Source organism: Magallana gigas, chromosome 4, assembly GCF_963853765.1.
Source record: "Magallana gigas chromosome 4, xbMagGiga1.1, whole genome shotgun sequence".
NCBI lineage: Eukaryota > Metazoa > Mollusca > Bivalvia > Ostreida > Ostreidae > Magallana > Magallana gigas.
This window is the reverse complement of record NC_088856.1, coordinates 3,168,258-3,195,334: the sequence shown is the minus strand read 5'-3', so window position 1 is coordinate 3,195,334 and position 27,077 is coordinate 3,168,258. Positions and strand designations below refer to the sequence as shown.

Below are 27,077 nucleotides of genomic sequence, written 5' to 3'. Positions count from 1 at the left end.
TAAGAAATGCTGTGAAGAAATGAAATTGGAGCATGACAATAGCTATTGATTTTGACTATTTGAATGAGTCTAAACTAAATGAATATCCCTATCTTTGTGAAATTATTTTTACAAGAGTACATAAGACATTAAGATGCCAATCAATGGTTATATGTGTTTATTAAAACATATGATCTGGAGACTAACAGATTTACAAACCCATGTACATTAATTTACAGGTGTCCGTTTTTTCATTAAAGAAAGGACAAACCCGACAATGAACTCAAATAATGTACAAACAAGTGAATACCGGTACATAGAACTGACAATGAACTTAACAAAATACAAACAAGTGAAGATAATACATAAACAAAACATACTAATCAAAATAGCTTCGTTTACGTAATTAATTCTAAACATTTGACCCCTTTGTGACACCATCAGAATACATTCAGATATGTATGAAAAACATGTTTAAATTCATTGCTGAATAATAAATATTTACAGTTGACAGTGAATTTCTCTGCTTGACCATTTAATAATGGTAATTTATTAATAGTTCAGTCACTTGTAAATTGCACAATACTTTTTATATATGCCGGGTTATGAAAGAGCTCAACTTCTACATATACAGATTAAAATAAACCCTCTATACATGAGTCCTTATTGTTGTTACCTGTACATTGGTCCCGATAGGACGATAGTCGGAAAACTCGGGGAGACATTTTAACAGACAGCTCCGGAGGTTGATTTTGTAAGTAGTGCTGGGTTACAAATAATTTGTTTTCTTTGATTTACTAAATTTATGTCAATCAAAATTTACAACATGACAGAGTGAATTTTAGTAATATAGGTGTGTAATTTTATTTAATTTAATTACATATCATGTACCCTACACAAAAAATTCAGCAAACACAACATATTGTTAATTACTTCAGTCTGAATAAGAATTTTCAATATTGACTCTTATGTTTTGTGTGATCATTATTCAAGATTTTTGCTTGTGATGATGTATAACATACATCTAAATATTTTCATTAGCAGTTGAGCTCATTCGTTAACCTGGGTACCTGTGTGATTGAGCCCAATATTACAAATTTACATGTGTATTTGAATTTTGCATCAGATGCATGTAAAATACTAATACTTGTACATACATGTATAATCAATAATACGAACTATGAATGTTTATATTTAATATGAAAGATTATGCATACTGATACATTATTGGGATTACGGTATTGTAAGCACACAGTCTGATTAAAATCAGCACCTTGGATCCGCTCACATAGATCTGTGTAGTAACGATCTAAAGGAGCGGATCCAAGGATCTGATTTTCATCATACTTGGTAAGCACACATACAGAATTGATTCCATTGTCAGATGAATGATAATATAGACCTGATCACTTTGGCCAGGACTTTTACCCTGTCAATATATCAAGCCAAAGGTTTACAGAATTACCGAGTAAAATGAACATTAGTCCATACGTATCATTTCATACACAGCAATGCATTCATACAAAACAGGAGTTCTCCTCAAACATTTAGAAATAACAAACACCAAAATCTGATTATCAATAAAATCCAGAAATAGCTTCTCCCAGAACAAATCGTACAACTGTTAATTCTTACTTGTAGTAATTCACTAAGATAACTGTTATCACACTCCAACACAAAAAGTCAACATGATTCTAACTACAATATTGTTATCACGTTCTCTACATATAAAAACACTCGCACAAATCATTCTAATTTGATGGAATGACTTACAACTGAAATCAATGTGGCTCTGTATTATCTGAGATTCGTGGTTTGACCTCAATGATGGACACAATTTTACTCCATTAACAAATGAACAATTTTCTCTATAACTAATGGAAATGTGATGTAGTAAGACTTCAATATCACAAACTTTAAACAAGTAGATTGCACAAATACATCTTATATCAGTAAAAAAGCGTCTAAGTTAAGTAGAAAAAAAAAAACAAAGTAATTTTACAATAAATATACATGACTGATTTTCTTTTTTATCAATAAAAGTTGTAAAAATAAAATGCGCATTTTGTATGATATTCCCATGTTGATTTTTGGAAAGTTGAACATTACACTTCCTTTTTTAGAAAAAGGATTCAATAATAAAATTAAAATATTAAATATTTTGCCATTTTTTCCACCAATCAATCAAGCCATCATTTATTTAGTAATACATGTACTTGATTTATTGGAATAAGGTTCTTTAAAGATCAAAATATGAAGAATCCTCTATTTGAACTTGTTTTAACTTCCATAGGTTATAATTTTCAAATTGTTAAAAATTAAATACAAAATGAGCTCCTAATTAACAAATAAACCAATTCAGCTGTATCCAAAATAACTATATGTATCAAAGTATACTATTTTTAAAAAATTAGGGATTTTTTCTATCAAACATTGCCATTGGCTCGCTCTAGCTGTAAGGTCAAAGCTGATTGGTTCAGGCCATGCTCTCACTCTCTGTCAGCAAGGCCTCCGCTTCCTTTGGTAAGGGAGATTTCTTGGTTTCCATTGGCTGAGATATTTGAGCTGAGCTGTAAGAATATAGTGTAAAGATTCTACTATCACAACTTTTAACATAAAATCAGAGTTGTTTTTTTTTTTAATAAAAAATATATACATGAGTTAAAACTTAATTTCCAAAACCTAAATAATGAGTTGTCATAGAATTATATTTATATACATAAAATTAAAAAAAAAAATTAAACAAGCCCCCAATCCCGTTGCTACTGATCCAGTGCATATAATTTGCATGTCTGAGGAAGAACATGTATCACCAATGCTGTGACATATCAGCCGTACAGGGCAGTTAGGGGCACCTGCTCCCTGGGGCAGGACTAGGAACTAACATCTCTACTGTGGGCTTTTCTGAAGTACAGAAACCACAGGTTTTGATTGATTTCAACAAATGGACAATAACACAACATTTCCATTACATAGTTACATGTATATGTATTTTTATTTTGATTAACGTTCCTTATATAAATAACTTAGAAGTTCTTTCATTTCAAACAAGCGCTTGATAAATGATTTTTGAGAAAACTTTAGTGAATAAGTTTTAAACAAGAAACTATACTTTATAGAACTTTGGCATTCTGATAAACAATACACAAAGACAAAGAACTGAGCTACTGGTCGAAACTAGATATTGCTTATTTCTTTTTGGGAAGGGTTGCATGTGTTAACACATAAAAACAAACTTGGAAATCAGTTCTTTATGGTACCTTAAAAAGGATTTACACGAGAGGGTGGGCTGTAAGCCTCAGGTTTGTCCACAAGCTGTTAGTAAACTTTGCCTTTAGTTAGATTAGATTTCATCTTTACGTTCACATGCAGACCAATTCTTCCACTGACAACCTCAACACACAACAGTTTAATAACATGCTGAATATCTACACACTGTAGAGGAATTTCACCAATCCCAAATACTGTTTCCCCATTCTCTATCAACCTAGGATATTCATGCAGTTCTGTTCACCGAGATCTATAACTTGTCCTATATATGTGCCACAAGACCTCGTGTGTCTGATGATTGGTTCCCATTAACCAATGCTATACCTTGCAATCATTCATTCTGTTTTAAGTACCTAACTCTTCTGAAATCAATAGGAAACAAAAAGGCATCTACATTGTGAGTCATAAAATCGGAGCATTACATGTATTAATCTATATCTTGGCATGTTTAAAAAATTAATAATATTACTAATGTGGAGTAGACATTTAATTCTGCAAGACCTTCATATTAAATTGCTACAATTTATCCAAGTCCTTCAGACAATATTGCACAACAAAAAATATGTTATAACCTGGAATATGAATCCTGTAAACCAACTTTTATTTAATAGCGACAACTTAATTTTGCAATTTACCTAAGATAAATTGGTTCGAGCTGACAAAATTTTGCGACCAAGCCTTATCTAAACATGTGCTATGTTACTTGTTATAACAACCATACCATAAATACATGTTCCCAGCAAAAATTATTTGCAACAAAGAGGCTCTCGCGAACCTTGCAAAAATTTCTCATACACAAAAAAAAGTTGGTTCATAGTATATGACATACTACAGGTAGTATTTCTAAGGCTTCCAGTGCTTTTTAGAATTATATTTGGACTAGCTACATTGATCTAACAAAAAATAGGTCTGTAAATGCCATAATGACCCAGATATTTTATGACCAAATTAAATGTTCAAAATAGTTAAATAGAAAGAAAATATGAAAACTAGTGAAAAGAAATTCATTTCAATGCAAAATGTTTGCTATGTTGAATGTCTGAACAAAAAATCTAATTTCTGTTAAAAGAAATTCACAAATTCCAGTACCATTGAATAATTAGTTTGAACATTTCATTTCCAGAAAATAAAAAGATGACATGGATAAAAAGATGATATGGGTACAATTTGCTGACTCATGCCTCGCTGACAATAAATTTTAAACTCTAAAGCTAGTAACAGTCATGAATGTTGTATATATTTAAGCAATTTACCGGCACACTGTGGATTTCTGAGTTATGATCAAGCATGGATTATTCCCCTTTGTGTGGTTGTTTGTTCTTTAGCCATGCTGAAAGAACAAAACAAACCCATCGATATATCATTTGCTAGGACCAGTGGAGGAGCAAGCCCTACTAGGAATTTGGTTCTTTTGGTTAATTTTATCAAAGATATAATGAAAGGTTCACATTACGCACGTCTCCCTTAAGAATCTTAAAGTCTCACTTTTCCAAGACTCTCATGCTCAAGACTTGGCGAGACAAGACGAGGCATAGCAACAGTTTAGAGAAACTGAGACTATAAATTTCTTGAATTTATTTAGATATTGGATGCATATAATTATCTTTCACTGTAGGTGTAAACTTATGGTAAAAATCCCCCCCCCCAAAAAAAATTATGTGTCTTATGGTCACACACTATATAAACAATTTTTCATCCTGTTTTCTATTAAGTGGAGGTGCTACAAGTATGTTTCATGTACGTGATGTGTCAAAGGCAATCAGTGCCATCAGCTTCGTGAGTCAGCAAATTTGAGAGAGTCGATCTTAAGATACCTACTGTAAACCAAGTATTATCAATTGTCATGCTTTATTCATTAACGACCGGCTGAGACTAATGTCCCTGAGGACTAATTGCCTCAAAGAAGTAGGAATTCCATTTACTTCTAAATGTGCTTTGTATCCATGAGCAATATATATCCATATACAGACTGCGGTCTGCATATACTTGCAAATCTTGCAGATATTTAACGCATGATTGTGCATAATACTTGATTTACAGTCTAAATCCATATAATTCTAACTAGAAATTTAGAAGTCGGTCATCTATGGTATTCAATAGGTAATATGATTAAAGACCCACAAAAACCCTAAACATGCACCCAGGTAAAGAAGAATATGTCAAGAGATAGGGTTTAGAATAACATGTAGATTCAGAGAGAGGGAATATAACCAACATCTTGATATTGAAATATTTTTTACAAAACTTCTGATAGGTCTCTATTGAAAGGATAAGCATTGGTGAAAAATCAGTTAGAAAAACTGCACAACACTACAGATCTAAGAGAGCAGATTCAAAAGGCCGTGAGTACTGCACAGAGTATTAAGACATGTGTAAGCAAGTGTACAAGCAGTAGACTGTCGCTCTTACCTGAACAGCCACTGCTGGCAGACTGTGGCCAACATCAGGAAGGCCACACAGCACTCAAAGATCACCTTCATCTGCAGGTTCTGGAACAGAGAACAGCGCATCTTTATACAGAGAATACAGGGTACACAGCAAGCAAAGTACTGCTACTTGAAATACTGTGTACAGGGTTATTTTCACCCCGTGTTATTTTCGCCCTTCAACACTTGCACACGGTTTCGCCCCATCTTATATTTGCCCAGACACGCTTGTGTATTATAGAGATAACTTGAAACATTGGAATTCACCCAGTCTTAAATTCGTCCACTGACGAAGAGGGTGAAAGGGGCGAAAATAAAACGGGGGCCAATATTTCCTTGTATGCAGTGCATCATAAGGCACTAAGCAAATATTCAAAAAGCAGAAAACACACAACCTTCATTAGGTCTTCATTATGTTCTACTCTATTTAAATTGAAATTTCTTTATAAACAAAGTTAATCAACATACTCAGAAGACCAGAATATGGACAACCACCATACAGCTATCACCCCAACACTTACTTGTAACAATATCACAACGACGATCATGTTCAATGGGACACGGAAAAAATTCATTATGGTGGATCGCACTGAAAAAAAATAAACATTTGTAAATTATGAGTAGTATTATTTAAGAATAAATACACATATAGGTGGTATTCTTAACAATGAAATAACACATTAACAGCTTTACATCAAATTCAGTAAATATCTAATGTATAGTGCAAATGTACATGCTAGAAAGCATTTAACTAGAATTTCAGAACATAAATTTTACGAATGTCATTCCTTATCACTTTTAAAAATTATTTAAATATCAATTGGCGTGCATTAACAGAACAAGGTAAGATGAGCAAAACAAGTGTCCGATAACTAATTGATCTACACGAAAAGTCATTTCTCCTGACTCTTATTAAATATGAGAAATTTTTGTGTTTCTTTTTTTTTACAAAACTGAGTTGGAGTGGTTATTGAAGGAGACATGCTGAAAGGTTTCAACATTGACTTACGGTCGTCAGGGACATATTTTCCCCTCATCTGTCCCAGGGACGGCCAGAAAATACCCACACAGCATTCAAACACCAGGAAACCAGCAAACACTACCACCTGGTTCTGTCAAACAAAGTTCAGAATTATTTGTTACTTTTTAGCTTTCATTCTGAGAGACATCTGCCATATACAAATTTACCACAAGTTACACAATTTTGAGAAAGCAAAATGGATTTTGAAAGCATTCAATTGTTGTTTTTTTGCAATTTTCAAAATGTCTTAAAATTTCTTACCTAAGAAAAGTGAAATTGCAGAATTCATGGTTAATTTTCTTGATAAGAATATTGCAATCATTGAAATTACTTACTCCTTTGAATATAATTGGTGTGGTTAAAGAAACAGCTGCAGTGAACAACACTATCCTACAAAATAAAAAACATTAAGGTACAAAATAAAAAGGTGATCGAACTATGGAACAGTAAAAAACAGGCGGTGAACCAGAGAACAGTGATACTGTATACAATGAAGTCGTATATAACGTTGGAAACCACAGAATTCTAACATTTTGGAACGGCTTGTTGGCCCTCCATTCTTTATAAAAATAGTAAATACATTGTCATGTCTCATCATTTTCCATTTTTTAAGCTATCTTTTTTTTAGTGGCAGATTTCCTCAACACTTATAAATATGCCGATAATCTTCTCTTTAATATTTCCTGAGTTTGGCATGTTTGACAAACATAAGATACTCTGAAATTGTTTGCGAATTTTCCAGTATCTTTATGCAGCAACATCTTATAAGATCAAATGAGTTCATTTTGTTTATTGATTTTCCATTGATTTACTTAAAGTACACTACATTAGCACTGAAGTATTGTTTGACAGACGACAGCTGAGAACAGACTACAGACAATAGAATCGTTCACTGTACCTCATGAAGGACTCTACATTGGTGTACTTGGATAACAGCTTGAATATTGATGAACCTATCATTATTGAGACCTGAAATCAAAATCAAGGTACTGTAAATGCATAAAGTTTGCATCAAAATACTTTCAAGTCATTCATATCGTAAAGCACAATCATATATTGCAGTTTACTCTCAAATAATTTTCTTTTAGAAATGCTTACAAATTTTAAAATGAGATTTCACACAAGTTACCATTCAAAAAACAATTTAAAATGTTACTATGGGCAAATGTGTGGTTCATGTTATAGGCTAAAAAATTGGATTATCCTGAGACCTGAGACAACAGATTCATCCAATCTACTCACCATAAATGCTGCAAAGATGTGTCCATGAGGAATGGATTCTTGTTTTTCTGTGGAGGTACTCTTAGGGGTGAGGGCAGGGGTCCACTCCAGCACGAAAATGTACATGGATCCCTCGAACAGGGACTGGATCAGACCCAGGCACAGGATCTTAGTGTCTGTGGGAGACAGAGACAGAACAGTCTGAATGTTACCTAGACTGTGTAAATACCCCAGTTGAACACCATAGTAGGCTTCATTACTCACGACCAGTGCCCTATATCATCTCTACCTGCATTCAATACAATACTGCCTTGTATTGTACTTATAGGGATATTTTCTTCCATTTTCAATACAATTTTATACACTGATGGCCCAACTCTTAATACCTAAACCTGCACATGATTTTCAACCAATGAAGCCATAAAAAATTAGCAGAAATTGCAGTTAACTTGAACAGTAACTTTAGACTGAACAAGTTTCTGCATTTTCAAGACAGACAACAAGTAATAGAGGATAAAAATTAAGTGCTAATTGCAACTTACTAGCTTGCATTTTGGAGGACTGACCAAGTTTTTGTGTTCAACATAGGAGTAACAATACTCACCATTGCGTATAGCAGATAGAGCATTGCTGAAGTTCTGTTTCCAGTTCCCTGTCTTGTCGCCGAAATTTTCACTCCAGGTGAACACAATTATAATGGTCATTAATGTCAAGACAGCCAAGGAAACGTCAAATGGGGCACTAAATATAGAAAATCATGATCACCTCAATTACTTCTTAGATTTTGCAAAAAACCCAAAGGGTCAGAGATGCACATTTTGAAGCTTACTATATTTTCCTTACAATACACATGCATCGTTTCATTTATCTTAAAAATCACTGGAATGAAGACAACTAAATTCTGCATACACAAATCCAAAGTTGTCTGCGAAGGTTTGAGCCACTAGACCAGCTAGAATAGCTACCAGGGAGTTCCCCAACACAGCATTGCTGAAAATGTTTCCAAGAGATTCCTGATCAAATCCTCTCTAAAACAAATAAAACATCAAATTCAAATAAAAATAATAAACATCATAAATGTTGAGACATTTTTTGTCCTCTTAAAATTCCAAAAAAATAATTCTAATAATTTTTTTTAAAAGGGAGATAACTTCCCTTGCTCCACCCACCTTGTGGTGTTCATAGATCATCCAGGACTCAAAAGCACTGTACAGGATGGAGGTGGCTATTCCTCCCAGCAATCGCCCCAACATCAGGATGTAGAAGTTGTTGAAGTGCTGTCAAATCAAAATTATAATGTAGTAAACTTAAACATGTTTATTGTGACCCCCCATGCCATCAGAAATTTTGGAGGATATGAAATCTGAGCACTTCGTATGAATCTCTCCGTCAAAAGTTAGTGTTTTTCAAATTTTTTTCACCGACCTTTGTAATACATGCTCCTCCATATAAAATTCCATACACGATGGTGTTAGCTCTTCTACCACTGGAAAATATAAAGAGTATGAATACTTAAAACAATCAATATTGTAAAACTGGATTCAATATGTCTTCACTGCATGAAGATAATCAACTTATATTCAAGATTCTTTAAAGCTGAATACAATACTTGCAAAAATACATCATCTAGAAATATAACAAGTGCTTGCTTAATGCTTACTATCTGTCAGCGAAAGATCCGACCACTGTCCCAAAGATCATGCTGGATCCGAACCCCGCCACAAACAGCACCTCAATTTGGTGGGAGGACATTCCATAGCTGTCGTAGAGGGCGTACACATGGGGGCCCTGAAGCCAGTCACCCGCTGTCAAAACAGAAATACACTGTCATATATACAACGTTATACAACAAGTAACAGTACTGGTATAGTGTCATAGAGGGCGTACACATGGGGGCCCTGTAGCCAGTCCCCCGCTGTCAAAACAGAAATACACTGTAATATACAACGTTATACAACAAGTAACAGTACTGGTATAGTGTCATAGAGGGCATACACATGGGGGCCCTGTATCCAGGCTCTGGCTATCAAAGCAGCAAGTACAATCATGAACACAACTTTAATGTCAAGGTCAATGCTCATGTTACAGTACATCGTGACATTGAGAGACACAAAATGTCAAGGTGAGGGTGAATGTCAAAGTCCATTAAATCATATTGAAATGTAAATTGAACATATTTTATTGACAAGTATGTCAAAAGGATCAGACACAGGTTCTGAAACCAACAGTATTCTCATTATACAACATATTTTACAATTGCCAAAATATTGAGAAATATATTCTAGATAGAGATCAAAATTAATTTCAATGTCCATTGAAGCATTAATTGAGATATACTATAGATGTCAAGGTTAAATTTTAAGGTCCAATAAAAGTTATAGTGCAAGGTCAAAATCAAAACTTACTGCTCAGCATTCACATTAAGCAATTTGAATGAACCAAAACACCATCATGGGTCATTTGTCCTTTGATTGTTGTTATTTAAGATGGATATGTCAATGACCAAGAGACAATTAGATTAACTTTATTTCTTGCAAAGAATCACCGATCCTTGCTTTTATATACAAAGCCTCTGATTCAGAGCAGCTGTAGATATCTATAGATATAATTATACATTCTGGTGGCCATTACATGTAACTGGTTCTCTCAGTGGCAGAACCAGTTTTACTCAGTATACAACACGCAGCTGCAATCGTTAATACATAAGGAATAAGGAATCATTTTTTCAGTATTATGAGGTAATAATTTCGGTCGGGGCGTGATCAAATCCAATAAAGCATGAAGGGCTTTAGAATAGATTTGATCACGCCGTGACCGAAATTATCACCTCATAATATTCAAAGAATGATTCCTTATTACTTATATTTATATAATTTTAAGCCATTGTACGATTAAATATTTAAATATAAAGAAGCAAACCCCGCTGGCACCCCAATTTGATGTTATGGGTTTTATAGTACAAAATCGATACGTAGTGTTATCACAGGCAAAGACACTGGAAAATGTAAATATATCCTTTTAAAAGCCTTGACTTGTAATTACATGTAGAATGCTTGCATTGCACCTGTTCCTGATTTTGTACTAACATTTTATAAAACTCTCTTTTTGTTACTTTTAAGTTTTAGATGTGATTAAAGAGAATATATATATATGCACAATTCTGTTAATTATTTCAAGAGCATTTCCTGGGTCTGACAATAATTTGGACTTAAATATTAGATATTCAAAATTACTCAATTAAGAGATTTTTCTTATATATGTGGGACTTCTATGTGTAAGTACATAACTACTCAATGAAAGGTAAAATGTCACCTGTAGGACCTGTTTGTACTAAAGGATCCTATAACATGACAATATTGGATGAATTATAAGCGGTGCGGTACCTCACAATATTATCTTGTTCTTTGCCCAACATGTCTTACGTGACAGAGTGTGAATAAATTTACATTATTACTCTGCATACATTATCAACATATGGAAAATATTTATCATTAGCCTGGATAACAAAGAATTCAACATGTCTTGATTGATGATTTAATTAAAGTGCAACAGACAGCAATTGAGTGAGCGAGACCTGTAAACACAGACACATTGATGTTATACAGCCATATAACAATTATTTAGCTCTACAACAATTCAAAATCTCCAGAAAATAACACATCCTAGAATCCCTCTGACAGCATTATATTTTTTATTTCTTTCTCAAAGCAACTATGAATTGAGACATCAGTTTATTAATTTCATCAATAAATAGATGTAAGTTAAAAACTTTTAAACAAATCAAAAGAAAGCAAGAAATGTTTTTTTAATCAGATCTGATGTACTTGTATCAATTAGATTTATGACCTCTTTAGCCATGTTTGTAAAACACAGAATGAAAAGCTGACTTCTCCAGTGTATAGCTAGGACACTGAGTGTTGTACATTGTGGAACAACTGTGCGGTGGATACAGTCCCCAAATTCACTGATAACTCTAGAGTCTGCCTACAGACGGACAATTCCTGTACCATAAACTACTACTGCTAACAACAGTTAAAAGGGGGAGTCAGCTCTAATCAAATCTGCAGTATCTGGCTTTGTATGTAGATCCTAGATTGGACAATTTATCATCAATGCTAGTAAAGTGCACCAGCTGTAGTGTACCAGATAGATAAAGAGCTGGATGCACTGTGTGAAGAAATAGCCGGAAACTTAATGTAATGTTGTTAGAAACTATTTTCCCAGGTCTGGCTGTACACTTCTTAAATTGTATGGTTTACTTTGTTATTTCAAAAATATACATCTGCTATAAAAATATTAGTCTTCTTGATGTCTTATTTGAATTTCAATATTTACAAGTTATCGTTAGTTATAAAGATGGATAATTTCTGAACATATAATGGTTGAAAATCAAATCACATAGAAATGGCGGTAGTTTTCCAGGTAACAACTACCCATTCAATGGTAAAGGAAGTCTAGATCAGCAAGTTATATAACACAGTCTCCTATAGAGGATTATAGTACATATTATTAAATCTATGTTAAAGCTCATTATAACAATTTCAGGTTTCCTGTGACAAGATGTTACTTGTGTCATGTAATTATGTCAAGTACTTATGATTTCATAGTACATGTATTACATACAAAACATGGGCAATTTACTTATAATTACATATAGCATGAAATTCAACTACTGTCATGCCAATTTTTTTAAGGAATATTGGTTATTAGAGGCATTATATGGTTAATAGAGAGTTGGAACCATACACCAAACGCCTTCACCAATTTGAAGGTTTGAAATGCCACAGAGACAGAATTTTTTCTGTTATAGAAATATATATTCTTCAGCTATTAAAGTTATCCCTTATAATTTAATTATCTATCAATGAAAATTGAGACAAATGCTTCACTATTAAAGGGGCATTGTCACGATTTTGGTCAAAATTTTTTTTTTCGAATTTAATGTTTACAATGCTTCAGTAAGGCATTTTTAATAGGCAACCAACATTCGGGTGTCATTTGATGAGTCATAAGCGAGTTATAGAGCTTACAATTCTTCGCTATGTAAACAAAGCGTTTGTTTACATTTTGAACGTTGAAGTAAAAATTCCAGTTTTAGACCTAAAATGAATGCGTTAATCGTTAGGAACTGTTTATTTATGCTTAAAATGAATAATAAGATAGACAAACCAGCTTTAAAAAGATTTTTAACTGGTATATTGAAGCTATATAAACAAAAACAGGGCACGAGCCTTGTTTACATGACGAAGAATTGTAAGCCCTGTATCTTGCTTAAAACTCATCGACGGGCACCCAAATTTCATTTGATCATTAGAAATGCATTCCTAAAGCATTGTAAATAATAAAAACAGAAAAATAAAATTTGACCAAAATTGTGACCATGCCCCTTTAAGAATAAATTGAACAAAGAACTATAAATGATATTGGTCAGATTTGGCCCCCATAATTTGTCATTTTTTAAAGTGTTTAGATTCATTAATCTGTAGTTTCATATTTTAGAAGAGTTGACATAAAATATGTTCTTCAGCTATTCATTTGATTTATATGCACTCACTGGCAGTATATGACGTCAGAAGTGATGCTATTTTTATATTTCAATCAAAATCAGTCAAAAATTGACATTTTTCTTATCTTTTTACGAATGGGGAATACAGAGTGACTCTTTGAACAACAACAACCTTTTTGTCACTTATAAGTACTGGAGAGATAAATCTTTGGTGAAATATTTTGTTTGTTCGAGAAATCGCTCAATGTTTTCTTAAAGAAATTACTGCTTGAAAACAAGCCATTTTATGCTAAAAATGCGAGAAAAGCAGGAAAAGATAAACTTTATGATGTCATTTTTAAATTGTGGGCACTTCAATCAACATGAAAAATATGAAGAAACTTCAAATGTATATCTGTACAAATAAAACAGAGAATTACAGTAAAATGACGATATTCATTTAAGGGTGCCATTTTAGGCTCAAACCATATATAGTCCTTTAAAATGAATTTAAAGCAGATTTTAATTACATGTTATTTAAGGATGAGCAATTGTGATGTCATCAAAACAGTTTAATGCAAGTTTGTAAAAGTTTGATTTAACTAGCCGATGAAACAGCATGTTACAAACAGTTATTGAATTACCTGGCATAACCTTACAGTTATGAGGCTACTGCTGTGCAATTATTTATCATTTATGAGCATTCAGCATGAGATATGGAAAACTGCAGAAATCAATACAGACACAAATGGAACTTTCAAGTGAAAATGTTCAAGATTCATATTATCATTGGTATCCATACACAATGTACTAATATTATTATATACATTTACTGTCTGTGCATTTTATTTGTTAGTCTTTAACATGTAGAGTTAATTTACAAAGTATTTAGTTGATGCATTTAGTTTCAAACAGTATATATGTACAAAGTAAAGGTACAAATATAAGGTACGTCTTTAATTTATACAAGATTATAATTTATATTTGCTTTAAAATAATTGGTTCATTGATCAGTTCACAAATATACGTAAAATATAAATAGACGACATATTTTGGCAGTTTCTATAAAGGTTTGTACAGGAATATATAGCTTTCACCCGCTACGCTAGTCCACTTGTTTGGTTTTTTTTTTAAAGAATACATTTTTAGGATGAACACAACAGTTAGAATTGGATCACAGAAGCTCAAGCTTCAAGACAGAAGCTTAGAACTTGTGTTCGAACCATTTGTACATGTTTATCAGTTAATGCAATAAAATATGTTCAAACCAGAAGCTCAAGTTACATGTAGCATGAAATAACAGCTGGAAGCCCACTTCACCCAGTAAAAACAAACAATTGTATCAACTGCCCGATTCTACATATGTCCGAGCCTAATTTGCCACCGTTAATCATTTGATTAAATATTGATATGGGCTACTGCAGTAATCATGTTCACTCACCCATGGCGAGCAGATAGACGACCAGGTACACACGTTGGAAGTTTTTGAAGGCCGCATCGCTTATTGTTGTCAAAGCTGTCCTGGTGTAAATAAACAACACTGCACACAGTACGCTTAGTAAGGCAAAGCCTGAGATGAAGATATTCATGTTGCTGTGTTGTTTTCTCCGATTGTTTACCCAGCAGTCAATACGACAATCCTGTCATGTTGAAACAGAGAGAAGCGGAAGAGTTCCAGTCAAGGGGAATAACTTGTATACCTATCAATAGTGACACGCGTACATTATTTTCTAGGTACCCGACTCTTTCAAATATATAATGATAATATTCATTTTTCCAAGTGAAGCATGCCATGGGACATTGTCATCCTGAAATATAAAAGAAAAACTTCCAAAATGTTTGCAATGACTGCTTTTAATCAGGGACGTATATCGTATATATATAAATGATATAAATATACTTCCCTATTTTAATCAAGAGTTTTACCCACTATACTATCTCGAAGTTCATATTTTCACATTGGTTTATCTCACCCCTGCGAATGTTATTGTCATTCAAATTTTAGACCACGTGGTTTAATTTGACCCTTTCAGTTTCGCAGTAAAAATCGTACCTCGTGTATAAAGTCTATTTCACAGTATCTAGGTTCTAGTAGTCAGATCTAAAATCTAGAGGTTTATTGATTTTAAACTTTATCTTCATTGATTGGTGAATAAAATGTGTTCTAAAAATAAATGTGACTATACAAAAATTAGTTTTTGTCTGCTGTTGCAACAACTAACATGCTAAAAAAAGATCCCTCCTGAGGATTAATTTTCGATCCACGCCTGACCTAGTAATAACATCAATAGTGAAACAGACTATACCATTTTATGCAGAATGTTCCTTGAAAATGGCTTGATATACTAAGTTTTAATGCAAAAAAGTCACCCATTATTTTTTTAAAAACATGGTATTGCACACCACAAGCATCAAACATGGCTATGATTTTATTAAGCAACCCAATGTTTATATTTTCAACCACTCTACACGTGTTTGAACACGAACGATAACTCTGTTCTGAATATTATCGTTTAATATAAATAACTGCTAGATGGTAAAATAAGACATACAACTTGAAAGCTTTTCCCGTTTTAACATAAATCAAAGTAGGATATGATATGAAAAACGACCAGTACTTACGTATTTTGAGAATATTATTCGAACACTTATACTTCCGCTCGAAATTTCACAGGAACTGAACAAATATCGGTGAAGTCTCGTGAACTTTCATTCGAGCACCTCTGGATTTATTTCTTCCTTAGCAACGATAAAGAAAACATTCCGAACACATTCGCAGGGGTGTATCTAATGCTTGGAAAACGCTCATTATTATAGTTTATCCCAATTAGATATTTTTATATTCGCTTTTTTTCGCAAACTTAATTATGCATAATTATATATGTGGCACATGTACCTAATTAGGTTTTAAAAAATGACCAATAAATTCATTATAGTATAAAAGTTAGATTTTTCCAAGCATATTTTTTTAATCAAATTAGCTATTAACCACCTCAAAATGAAACATACCTTCTGATGCACCTACATGTATGCATATTTTCATTTTAATTGGCTACGTTATTTATTGTTGCCTCGGTTGGTATTAAATTGCAGTTTTTAACCGGGTTTACCAACGGAAAAATCCGGTTTTTAAAATGGTGAAAATGGCGGGCGGGCGGGCGGCTTCCAAAAGGGTACCCTCATTGTACGGATAACTCCTCCTACAGTTTTCAAGATAGGAAGTTGTTCTTTTGCAGATCAATTGTACATATATCAGAGGTGTGCATATTGCTAGGATTTTGATTTCTGATAATTTATCGAAAAAATACCAGCTTTTGAACTTAGTCATTTTTTGGCAAAATATTGCATAAAGGGTACCCTCATTGTACGGATAACTCCTCCTACAGTTCTCAAGATAGGGAGTTGTTCTTTTGCAGATCAATTGTACATATATCAGAGGTGTGCATATTGCTAGGATTTTGATTTCTGATAATTTATCGAAAAAATACCAGCTTTTGAACTTAGTCATTTTTTGGCAAAATATTGCATATAGGGTACCCTCATTGTACGGATAACTCCTCCTACAGTTCTCAAGATAGGAAGTTGTTCTTTTGCAGATCAATTGTACTTATATCAGAGGTGTGCATATTGGTAGGATTTTGATTTCTGATAATTTATCGAAAAAATACCAGCTTTTGAACTTAGTCATTTTTTGGCAAAATGTTGCATATAGGGTACTCCATTTCACTGGATAAGGGTTGACATGGATTATGGATACAGTTCACATAAAAGAAAACCCGGTTTGCTGTCACATTGACAGCTTTTCACTTGTTTGCAATTAAGAAGCATGTGGTTTAGGGGGGGGGGGCACATAACTGATGAACAAAACTCTCAAAGTTACAATATTCATGTGTATATTTTTGATTCTTAATTCCCATTAGATTTACATGAACAATATATTAAATTATTTTTGACACTTTGACTTTAACGAACAAGACTAAAAGATAAAAAATAAAAATAGAAATAAATTCCTTTAGGAATATATGGCAGGGGTACCATTTAGTTATTAAGTTTTACGTTAGCGATCCTTTTCAGCCCCCAGGGGGGGGGGGGGGGCTTAACCCACTTTTTTTGCAAAGTTATACCTAACCATTAGAAACATAGCATGATAGAGGGTTCAGCCCCCCCCCCCCCACTTTTTCTCGCAGGAAAGATTTTTGTTCCTAAATTAACCTTAAAAGATTGAGAAGTTGGATTCAGAAGCATACTAGCCCCCCCCCCCCCCCCCCCCCCCCGATTAGGATTTCCATGATTTTGGGAATTACTTTTTTCTCAATATTTCTGAGAATTAGTCTAGCCCCCCCCCCCCCCACTTTCAATTTGCTTCCGACGCCAGTGTAGTAGTTTGTGGAACGTGAAAATTAAAGTGCCCTGACCTGTGTAATATTCGGCTAATATAAATATTATAACATCCTAGAAAATAAGTGGCTGTTTCTAAGGATATAAGTGTTTGACATTCAACATCCTTCATACATAATTCTATTATGTTGTATAGAATACGGAACTAAAATAAAAGGCTTTTCTTTGTTGCGTTGTTTCCTCTGGGGATTACAACTGTGAATATAACCCGTCTCATGTTATCGTAATAATATTTGTTATAATCGTATTAATTATTCCACACATTCAAGGAGAATTTTTATTAATGAATTCCAGACATTTTCATTCTCTACTGACAATGTTGGTACTGCATGTGCACTAATTAGCTGTCTTCTTAATTAGCTTTTCATTCTAATAAATATTTCATGATTATCAGATGTAGGAAAAAATGTTAATAAGTAAAATTGGCATATTTTACCTTAATTTTCCCTATATTCAGAAATGAATATATACCGGTACCTGGTACTTAACACTTTAGTCTGTGAAACAGGATACACTTGATTGCAATACCCCCCCCCCAACACAGTCTCAGTCTCTGCAATAATTTGCACCCCCCCCCCCCCCAACAACATTATAGTGATGACATATAGCACACATCCAGGTATTTTTATGTTTTATTGTTCAACATTGAAGAAAAAATATAAAATTAAGATATCACAGTACATACCTTAATGGATTTATACACAAACATCAAAACAAATATGAAGAGACTTTAACACTTGGTCCATTTTTCTGTCTGAAGTGAACAGACCACAGACTTGACGTACATGATTTTCTACATCAAGATCACTAGCATGCAGACTTCTGTACAAAGTGGTTCAAGTTTTCTATTTTAAAATTGGCAATGTACAATTTCTACACATCTGTGTGTTTTGACAAAGTTGGAAACCACCATACAATATACCAATGAACACTTGAGGCCAACTGTTCTGACAGTACTTGATACACATGAATAATAATAAATAACACATGTTCAGTTTAGATTGTTTAGATCTCAATAGGCTTAGGCACTGGTTTTCTGATGTGACGCATGGTGGATCCAGATTCTGCCGGTTTGAAGGGAGCGTGTTTCCCATAAGGCCTCGGGATCGGCAGTTCACTGTCGTCGTCGGGGATGTAAGCGTTTGGTCGTGGTTCAGCGGTGGTGGTCACGCCGCCCGCGATCTTGTACTGTTCCTCCTCCTCCTCAGCCTGCCGAACAAAACAATGTATTATAAATCATAATTACATATACCAGGTCATTAAATATTGCATCACAAAATAAGGTTGTCATAACCAGTCTACCAATCTGCCAAAAATTTTATGTCTGAAAACAATATCATCTACATCAATCTGTTAAAAATATTTACTTTACAAAACCAGATCATGATAATCAATCTTCCAAATTAAACTGCATCACAAAATGAGATCATCCCAACTTGCTTAATTATATGTCAAATAATGTCACCAGTTTTCTCATTCCACTATATGAATACAATTTATTCCTTTGATACCAATGCATTCCCAACAAATTAGACTGTAAGTTTAAATATTTGTACCGGTAAAATCATCAAAGAATTTAGACATACCATTCTGATTTCTTCCTTGTCTCTTGATCTTCGATCCTCGTCTCGTAATATCTTGAACCATTCCCCTGCAATTTCATCACTAGGCGCCTCTCCTTTCTCCATACGAATATAGCACTGTTCTAAGTCCGCCTCTTTCTCCTTTAGATTTTGTTGTAATTTTAAAGCGTTCGCTTGATTCATTGAAAGTTCAGACACTAAAGCCATCATTTTACGTGTCGTTTCTTTAATTTTCGCTTGAAGTTCGTTAACCTAAAACACAGACAATTGAATTTGTTATCGTTTAATCTTTCATACTGAAATAGAAAAATTCATTCATTATATTTATGGCGAAAGTTTTGGTACATGTAAGTAAGAGTTGTTAAATCCATAGAAAGAAACTAAGAGTGCCTGGCATATTTATAACAAAAGACATGATATTTATAGCAGATTGAAATGGAAATATCAGAGCATTCATTATCTGATACTTCATCATAATGATTAGTGGAAATGAAAAAAATTTAAAGATATAAACAGATAGGAACTGTAGTCCACACCTAGAGGAGTAAGGCCGAGTATAAATGTACAGGGATCAAGTTGACAAACAAGTGATGGTGGTTGGAAAACATTGTAATTATTTCAAAATACATGAATACTAATTTTGTCGATCATTAATCCTTTATACGATACTGTTCACATAGTGATAAGCCAGCTGGTGAGCCCGTTCATACTGACCTTCTTGGCGAGTTCTAACGTATCCTCCTTTCCTCCTTCTGCTTTATTTTTTACTCTGTCCACCAGGCGGTTCACTTGTTCAAATATCAAATCCTTCTCCAACAAGTGCTCCTCTTTTTCTGCTAGCCTAGCCTCAAGCTGTTAGGAATCATAAAATTTTAATTCTAATGCAATCTTTTTAAATATATGTAATTCTGTAATGTACAATTGTAATTGTTAAAATCATTAAATTTTGATTTTCATGCAATCTCTTTATAATGTGTGATCCATGCAATTTTGATCAGCTCAGTATTCACTAACAATCATGAGAAATCATTCAAAGAAATAATAACATTAAAGCATAAAGCTAATAATGATAAGATAGGTGGTCCTTACGTCTTCGATCTTGTCCTGGAGCTTGGCGGGCGGCAGGTCTTTCCCCTCCAGATAGCGGACCCGGCTCTCATCGTACGGATCCTCCAGCTGTTTTTCCAGCTCTAACATCCGGTCCTGACACTGCTGTAACTGGATCTGGAGCGTCACCAACTCCTCCTCCAGGGACCTCTTGTTGGGCAGCTGTTTCCATAGCAACTCCTGCTTCCTCTTCTCCTCGTTCAGAGCCATCTTGATGAATCGAATCTCCTCTTCTCTGGCTTGTAGGTCCACATTACCATTTCTTATCATTTGTTCTAAAGGATATCAAATAAATATTGATGAATTGCTAGTTTTCATAGTTTAACTATTTTACTTGAACAATGTTTGTTTATCATTATTAAAAATGAGCATTTTTAAATTCAGGTAAAGAATAATATTTTTGCAAAAATTTTTACCTTCAATGTTTACTTTTTCATAAAATATGCAGACTTCCTCCTCTCTCTGGATAAGCCTCAAGCCTCTGTATAAAGAGAAAAGTTATCAAAACAAAGTGAAAAAAAAACCTACTGCAGTATTGATAAAGGTAGGCAACTCTTCAACTGTTAAATACTTCAAACATTGCTATCATTAGATAAATAAGCTTAGAAATTTGCCACAAAAATATTTCATTTTCACTTTTTTCATATTCAGCAATTGTACTCTGACAAGACTTGAGGTCAAATAAAGATACACTAAATAAAGCTACATGATGACCGTTGATAACACAGGTGTACACAGGTAGGCTTTCTCACCTGTCGTTCCTCTTCTTCTCCTCCACAGAGTAGCGCTCCCTCAGCTTGCTGCTCTCGTCCTCGCCCTGGTTCATCATCATGTTCAGTTTGGACAGATCCATCTTCTGCTGCTCCACGGTCGACTTCATCTCGGCGTAGATCGCGTTCTGCTTGGCGACCTCATTACGGAGACCGTCCCTCATTACGATGCTGTGCATGTGTTTCAGCCGCCGCTTCTGAAGTTCTCTGTTAGGAGAAGAATAACCGTATGAGTTAGTTTCTTAAAATTTACAACAAGTTAGTTTCTTAAAATTTACAACAGGTTGTATATTATGTTGACATATCTAATCACTTATAATGCTGATTATGTTACATATGACCTTAAGTCTGTATAAACTTATTGGCAGAGTTATAACATCATGATTGTTTGAAATATATGCTTGCATATTACCACCCATCAAAGTAAATATGCTTAAAAAAAATTTAAATTCAGATTTTTATAGCCATAAACTATTATTTGGTAAAGAAAAATCCCAAATTTCTATAATAATTGAATTTCAATTATATCTGAATTTATGTTTTCTGTTTTTCAGTGTACTGAGCTTTTCATTTTAGGAGATTTGAACCTTGACTATTGTACCCTATAAATACTAAAATTGAATTAGAAAATAATGATTGATAGACACAACACACATACAACACACAACACAGGATCGAGTACTGACTTGTCTTTCTTGCTGACTTCAGTGCGTAGAATCTCGATCTCATTCTGCAGGATCTTGATCTTCTCCTTCATCTCCGCAGCCTTCTGAGTGCTGGTCTGGATCAGGTTCACACACTTGTTCCTCTCGTTCTTAATAACATCATACAGCTTGGCAAAGTCTTTTAATCTGGAGTAAAAAAATCCCAAAGATAAAGCATATAATTTGTACAATGTATTATTTTAATGTCAGTGATATTTTGTGATACAATACACAACTTTTATTGTCAATGACCTTATTTTACAATTTTTAAGCAACAAACTGGTTCACAGTGAATAATTTTTGCATAGACACCAAAGTAAGAGAATAATCTATCATAAATACCGGTAAATATTAAGTCATTTGCTGTGAGAAATAATTGCAAACCTTAAACTTGGCAATGCAAACTTTTCTTGGACATGAACAAAAGCTGGTTTATATTAAACTAATTCATCATTTAATCACTGACTGATGTTTCACTATTGAGTCACTCACTTGATCATCATTTCCTGGTATTTCTTCTTGTGGTCCACTATCTGTAATTCCTTGGTCTTCTTATCCTCCCGGGCTTTGTGGTACCTCATCTCTGCCCTCATGAAATCTCGAGCCTTCTGTTCTCTTTCATCAGCCTATAATAAGTACATAAAATATGAAAACACCCTACTTGAGCTTCTTTACCTATAATATTTTCATCCAGTTGATTGAAACAAAAAACTCTAAAGTACTATTATTTCACTTAATCTTAATGCAATCAAAGGGAGATAAATCTGAAAAATTTCATGTAAAACAAGATTTCTGAATCACGAGGCTAGAGAGCCTGTAGATCTACTGCTCACCTTAATGGCAGCGAGCCGAGTGAGCTCCACCACTTCTATGCGGAGGTCACTCTGTTCGTACAGCAGATTCTGTTCATCTGCCGCACTCTTCTCTAGCTTCACGTGTTCTACAGCTGTCAAATTGTTCTGAAATTGATACATCAGTGGTTACAATCAGGATATTACATGTCAATTAAAATTCAACACCTACAGATGAAAAATCATCTCTTACTGAATGACACTTTTTAAGTCTGTGGCTTACCTGTGTGGCTAATGCCCTCTTGGTTTGTTCCACTTCTTTGGCTAAATCGTCTTTCTTTTTCTGCAAACTGCCATCATCTTTAGGCATTCCTCCCACTTGTGATAACACTTTTTCATGGATTGTTTTTGTGTGAGCGAGATTTTCCTCTGCCACTCTCATCTGAAGCTCTAGTTTTTTCAGGGCTCGTAAGTCCCTCTCTTTTTCACGAGTTTTACGTGATAACACATCATGGGTATTTTTCTTCTCCAGTTGTATGTGTCTCAAATTCATGTCCAAGGTAGCTCTGTTTTGAAAGAAAATTGAGAATAAGTGAACAGACTTCTACACAAACAAAATTTTTCATACTTCCCATTTTTTTTAATAATATGCTGTGTTAAATTAGTTATCGCTGAAATCCCTTTTTTATCGCCACTATAAACAATTGCTGGATGTACCGTTTTTGATTTTTTGTAATACTATATACATGTAAATCTAAAACAGAAAATGAATGCAGTATCTAGATCACTGGTATGGTTTGACTGTTTTTAACTCTGTTTACCCTGAACCCTGTACTAACTTTTCCACCCCATGTGTAAAATAAGAATCTATAGTATTCCACCCCCATGATTACCTGTCAGCATTCAGCACAGCCTCCTTATCCTTGGCATACTCATAATCCTTCATCAGCTCGGCGAGCTCGCGTTCTCGCTGAGTCAGCAAGTCCTGCTGCTTCTTCAGCTCGTTGGTGATCTCGTAACGCTCCTCGTCCATCTCGTTATGCTTCTTCTCCAATGTCTGGACCATCTCTAACGCCTCCTGGTACTCGGAGTCCATGGCTCGAATTCTGTTGTCTATCTCACTATTGTAACAAAAGGAATGTTGAATTTATTCAAATATCTAAAAATCAGGCATATTCATGCTTTCTCTTTTAATTACAAATTTATTATTCCATGAACACCTTGTTTAATAATACTATATATTAAACTAAATTAAGAAAATGGTTACATAACTCACTTTTTCTGCCGGGCTAGTTTGTCTGCCTCTTTGGCCAGTTGGTTTGGAAGTGTGTTGACTTGAACTAGCTCAGCCTGTAAAATTGCATGTAATCCTTATCTATAGCAATATCATACACATGTACAGGTATACTTTATTAATAGATAACAGTCTTTATACACATAATGTACATAGTGTACTGTTATTATACTAATGCCTGTCTCTATCCCTGACCTTAAGTTTCTCCATCTCGTCCTGAGACTTCTCTACCTCCTTCGCCTCGAGGAGGTTCTCTCGCTTCGTGTTCTCTACATCCTCCTTCAGAGTCTTCGACTCCAGCTGACGGTTGTTGATCTCCTTCTTCATCTCCTCGCAAGCGGCCTGTAGCTCCTTGATCTTCTTTTCTATTTCCTGCAACAAAAGATCTGAGAATATCAAAATGTGGTGATGGATAATTCATGAATTTGAATTTAAGGCAATAGATGACTAAATAGTTTTAAACCAGTAATCAATATTTAATGTGGTGATGGATGAATTCAATGAAGTTATGAATTTTAATTGAAGGTAACAGATGTCTGTATACATAAATTATCAATGTATCTGTATATACATTGTATTGTCATTTGAAATTTACCCCTTGCTTGGGCATCCTGGCATATTCTCTTTCCATGATCTTCTTCTCTTCAGTGAGACTGAAATGGACACAGATAAAGATAAATATATTCTATAACAATTTTTAGACAGTATTTCATAGGTAGTGAATAATTTATTCATCATGTGCATATTCCAAACTATAAAATCCTGAAGCTACAGTTAATAAATTTATGCTGTTTTATATAAATACATGCATATACCGGTACATGCATTGTGTAAGAATTATTCCAAGTCCCTTTTCATTGCATCTCCTCGTCATTTGATAGATAAATTCCCTCATGTCTATGTTTGACTAATCATTACTTACATTTCCAGCCTATATTCCACCTGGTATTTCCTATCCTCAGCCTTCTCTGTCTCATTCCTGAACTTGAGGTATTGCTCTCTGAGTTTTGTCACTTCATTAGCATTAGAGCCCGCAGGGAAGTTGTCTCCCTTTTCTAGTTCACTCCTCTGTTTCTCAAGAGTCACTGTAAACTCTTTGGCCTTTTTCAATAAACTTGTTTCATTTTCTCTTGTTCTGAAAAAAATGAAAAACATAAGAAGATTGAAAAGATTCTTCTAGAGCTGTGAATATGTAAGATAATACATTACTAAACATTTTGAAAAACATTCAAACTTTTTGAAATACCTTTTTAGTGTATCATGTAATTCTGTATACTTTGACTTCAAAAGAGCCACTTTAGTTCCTGTCAGTTTCCCCTCTTGGAAAAGCTGTAATATGAAACATAAGATGTTTTTATTACCAAATTAGCACACCATTTGGATGCATCAATTTATTACAGCACTGTCTATAGATATGGAGAATGCATATTAATCACTGAAATCATCTATGGAGGCACACATGCATTCTATGCTTGGAAAACAAGAAAAGGGAAAAAATATTATTAATATATACATGTGCACGTTATCACATCGGTTGTATAATATTGTTTCTATCATATATAAGCATATGTGTACCACACTAAAAAAGCATTTACAGTAAACAGCAGAAACTTGTCAAATACAAGGTAACAATTTTAACAGATGTTACAGTAGATAATGAATCAGATATAAAATGAATTAAGTGATAACATAATATACACGAAGAAAACAGATTTAATTCAGCACAAAGTTGTACCCACCTCCTCCAGACACTGAAAGGCGGGGCTAGCAGACACCTCCACCTGACTCTCCTCCTGCTGAATGACCCGTGGGGGAAGAGCGCTGATGGCGGGAGCATACTTCAATGGCTCTTCATCTTCTTCCTCTTCCTCCTTATCCCTTCCATCTTCACTCTCCTTGTCACTCATCTGTAAAATTATTTTGATTTTTCATATATACCAATAACTGTTTCTCCTGGCTCTTATTCAGATTTTTTTTACCTCATGCAACTATCACAAATGAATAATTCATATTTGAATCAAATAATCATAATTAAAAACCCAATATGATATTGACATCATACAAAATTCAAATTTCCTGATGAGGATAGGAATCCAATACATGTATTGAGTTTATTAATTTTTCATTTTGCATAGTTTGTCTGATAATGTTTGACTGTAAGGTATATATAAATCAGAGACTTTATTATATGTAATTAAGGGTAAAATAATTTTACCAAAGCTTTGTCTGTGGATTGAAAGATTCAGGGATGTCTTTTGTACCATACATGTACAAATGCATGTTAATAAAATAATGATGTCAAAGCTTATATGAAAATTCAAAGTAATGGTTTGCAATTCACATTATTGATGTGACACCAGAACATGTTTTACTGCTTGATTGTGTCTCAAAGTAGTTTCTCGATGTTTCTAAAACACCTCATTGATAACCTAGCTAGTAAATCCTGTTAGAGTTAGAATACTTATATATATATATTGGTATCATATATCTGTGACAATTGCAATCATTTGCTATTTTTATAACTCTAATTATATTTTTATCAATATTTGATTTGTAGAACCACAAACCTATGTAAAATGAAAACCAAAATGCAAACTTAATGTGCATGAACGACCAAAATGCATATATATGCCATGAAGATTGAATAATTCAAAGACATGTCAATGATGGGACCATAACGACACATGTATCATATAATCTAATGTCCCTCAGGACCCATTTTAAAACATGCATCGTATTTCGTGCAGCCAGTGCATCTTTCTAAAATTTGACACAGATAGCCTGACCCGCTTCAATGATTTGTCGATAAAACGTTTATCTATAGCAACTTCCTTTTCATTAATGACCCATGAAAGACTATACCTTTGTTCTCTCCTAATAGAAGTTATTCCCTATGCAGATATTGCGTGTAAATGGCCAGCCTAGGCGTTAAATTCGAGCCATAACATAAAATATGCATGAAATTCCGCTTAGCGGAAATAAACACGATTGTTTCTATGGCTTCTGCGCATGAGCAGCTAGTTTCTGG

General features: G+C 34.0%; 2 protein-coding genes across 6 annotated transcripts; both read right to left on the bottom strand.

Moving 5' to 3' along the window:
* Positions 1 to 140: 140 nt before the first annotated feature.
* On the bottom strand, positions 141 to 15,138 carry LOC105321140 (molybdate-anion transporter). 5 transcript variants are annotated; one of them, XR_002198783.3, is made up of 14 exons: positions 14,844 to 15,138; positions 9,578 to 9,722; positions 9,343 to 9,403; positions 9,087 to 9,194; positions 8,827 to 8,945; positions 8,522 to 8,658; positions 7,939 to 8,093; positions 7,595 to 7,665; positions 7,032 to 7,086; positions 6,685 to 6,787; positions 6,197 to 6,264; positions 5,659 to 5,738; positions 2,793 to 2,883; positions 141 to 2,549 (listed from the first exon to the last, which is right to left on the bottom strand). XR_002198783.3 is itself a non-coding variant. In XM_011419358.4 (14 exons), the coding sequence occupies exons 1-13, from the start codon at positions 14,989 to 14,991 to the stop codon at positions 4,531 to 4,533; spliced, it is 1,299 nt and encodes a 432-aa protein (XP_011417660.1). In that variant the 5' UTR covers positions 14,992 to 15,137; the 3' UTR covers positions 141 to 2,549; positions 4,503 to 4,530. The 5 variants fall into 5 exon arrangements, 4 of the variants coding, with proteins under 4 accessions (XP_011417660.1, XP_011417663.1, XP_011417659.1 ...); XM_011419358.4 differs by lacking the exon at positions 2,793 to 2,883 and adding an exon at positions 4,503 to 4,579 and having other exon boundaries at positions 14,844 to 15,137; XM_011419361.4 differs by lacking the exon at positions 2,793 to 2,883 and adding an exon at positions 3,574 to 3,611 and having other exon boundaries at positions 14,844 to 15,137.
* Positions 15,139 to 18,416: 3,278 nt separating this feature from the next.
* Positions 18,417 to 27,052, bottom strand: LOC105317755 (coiled-coil domain-containing protein 146). The gene is made up of 18 exons (XM_011414483.4): positions 26,912 to 27,052; positions 25,789 to 25,956; positions 25,296 to 25,378; positions 24,972 to 25,184; positions 24,645 to 24,702; positions 24,245 to 24,421; positions 24,032 to 24,105; positions 23,649 to 23,876; positions 23,039 to 23,321; positions 22,798 to 22,923; positions 22,457 to 22,590; positions 21,947 to 22,111; positions 21,243 to 21,467; positions 20,907 to 20,971; positions 20,473 to 20,765; positions 20,098 to 20,235; positions 19,387 to 19,635; positions 18,417 to 19,009 (listed from the first exon to the last, which is right to left on the bottom strand). Exons 2-18 carry the CDS (start codon positions 25,954 to 25,956, stop codon positions 18,806 to 18,808), a joined length of 2,883 nt encoding a protein of 960 aa, XP_011412785.1. The 5' UTR covers positions 26,912 to 27,052; the 3' UTR covers positions 18,417 to 18,805.
* Between the last annotated feature and the right edge of the window lie 25 nt (positions 27,053 to 27,077).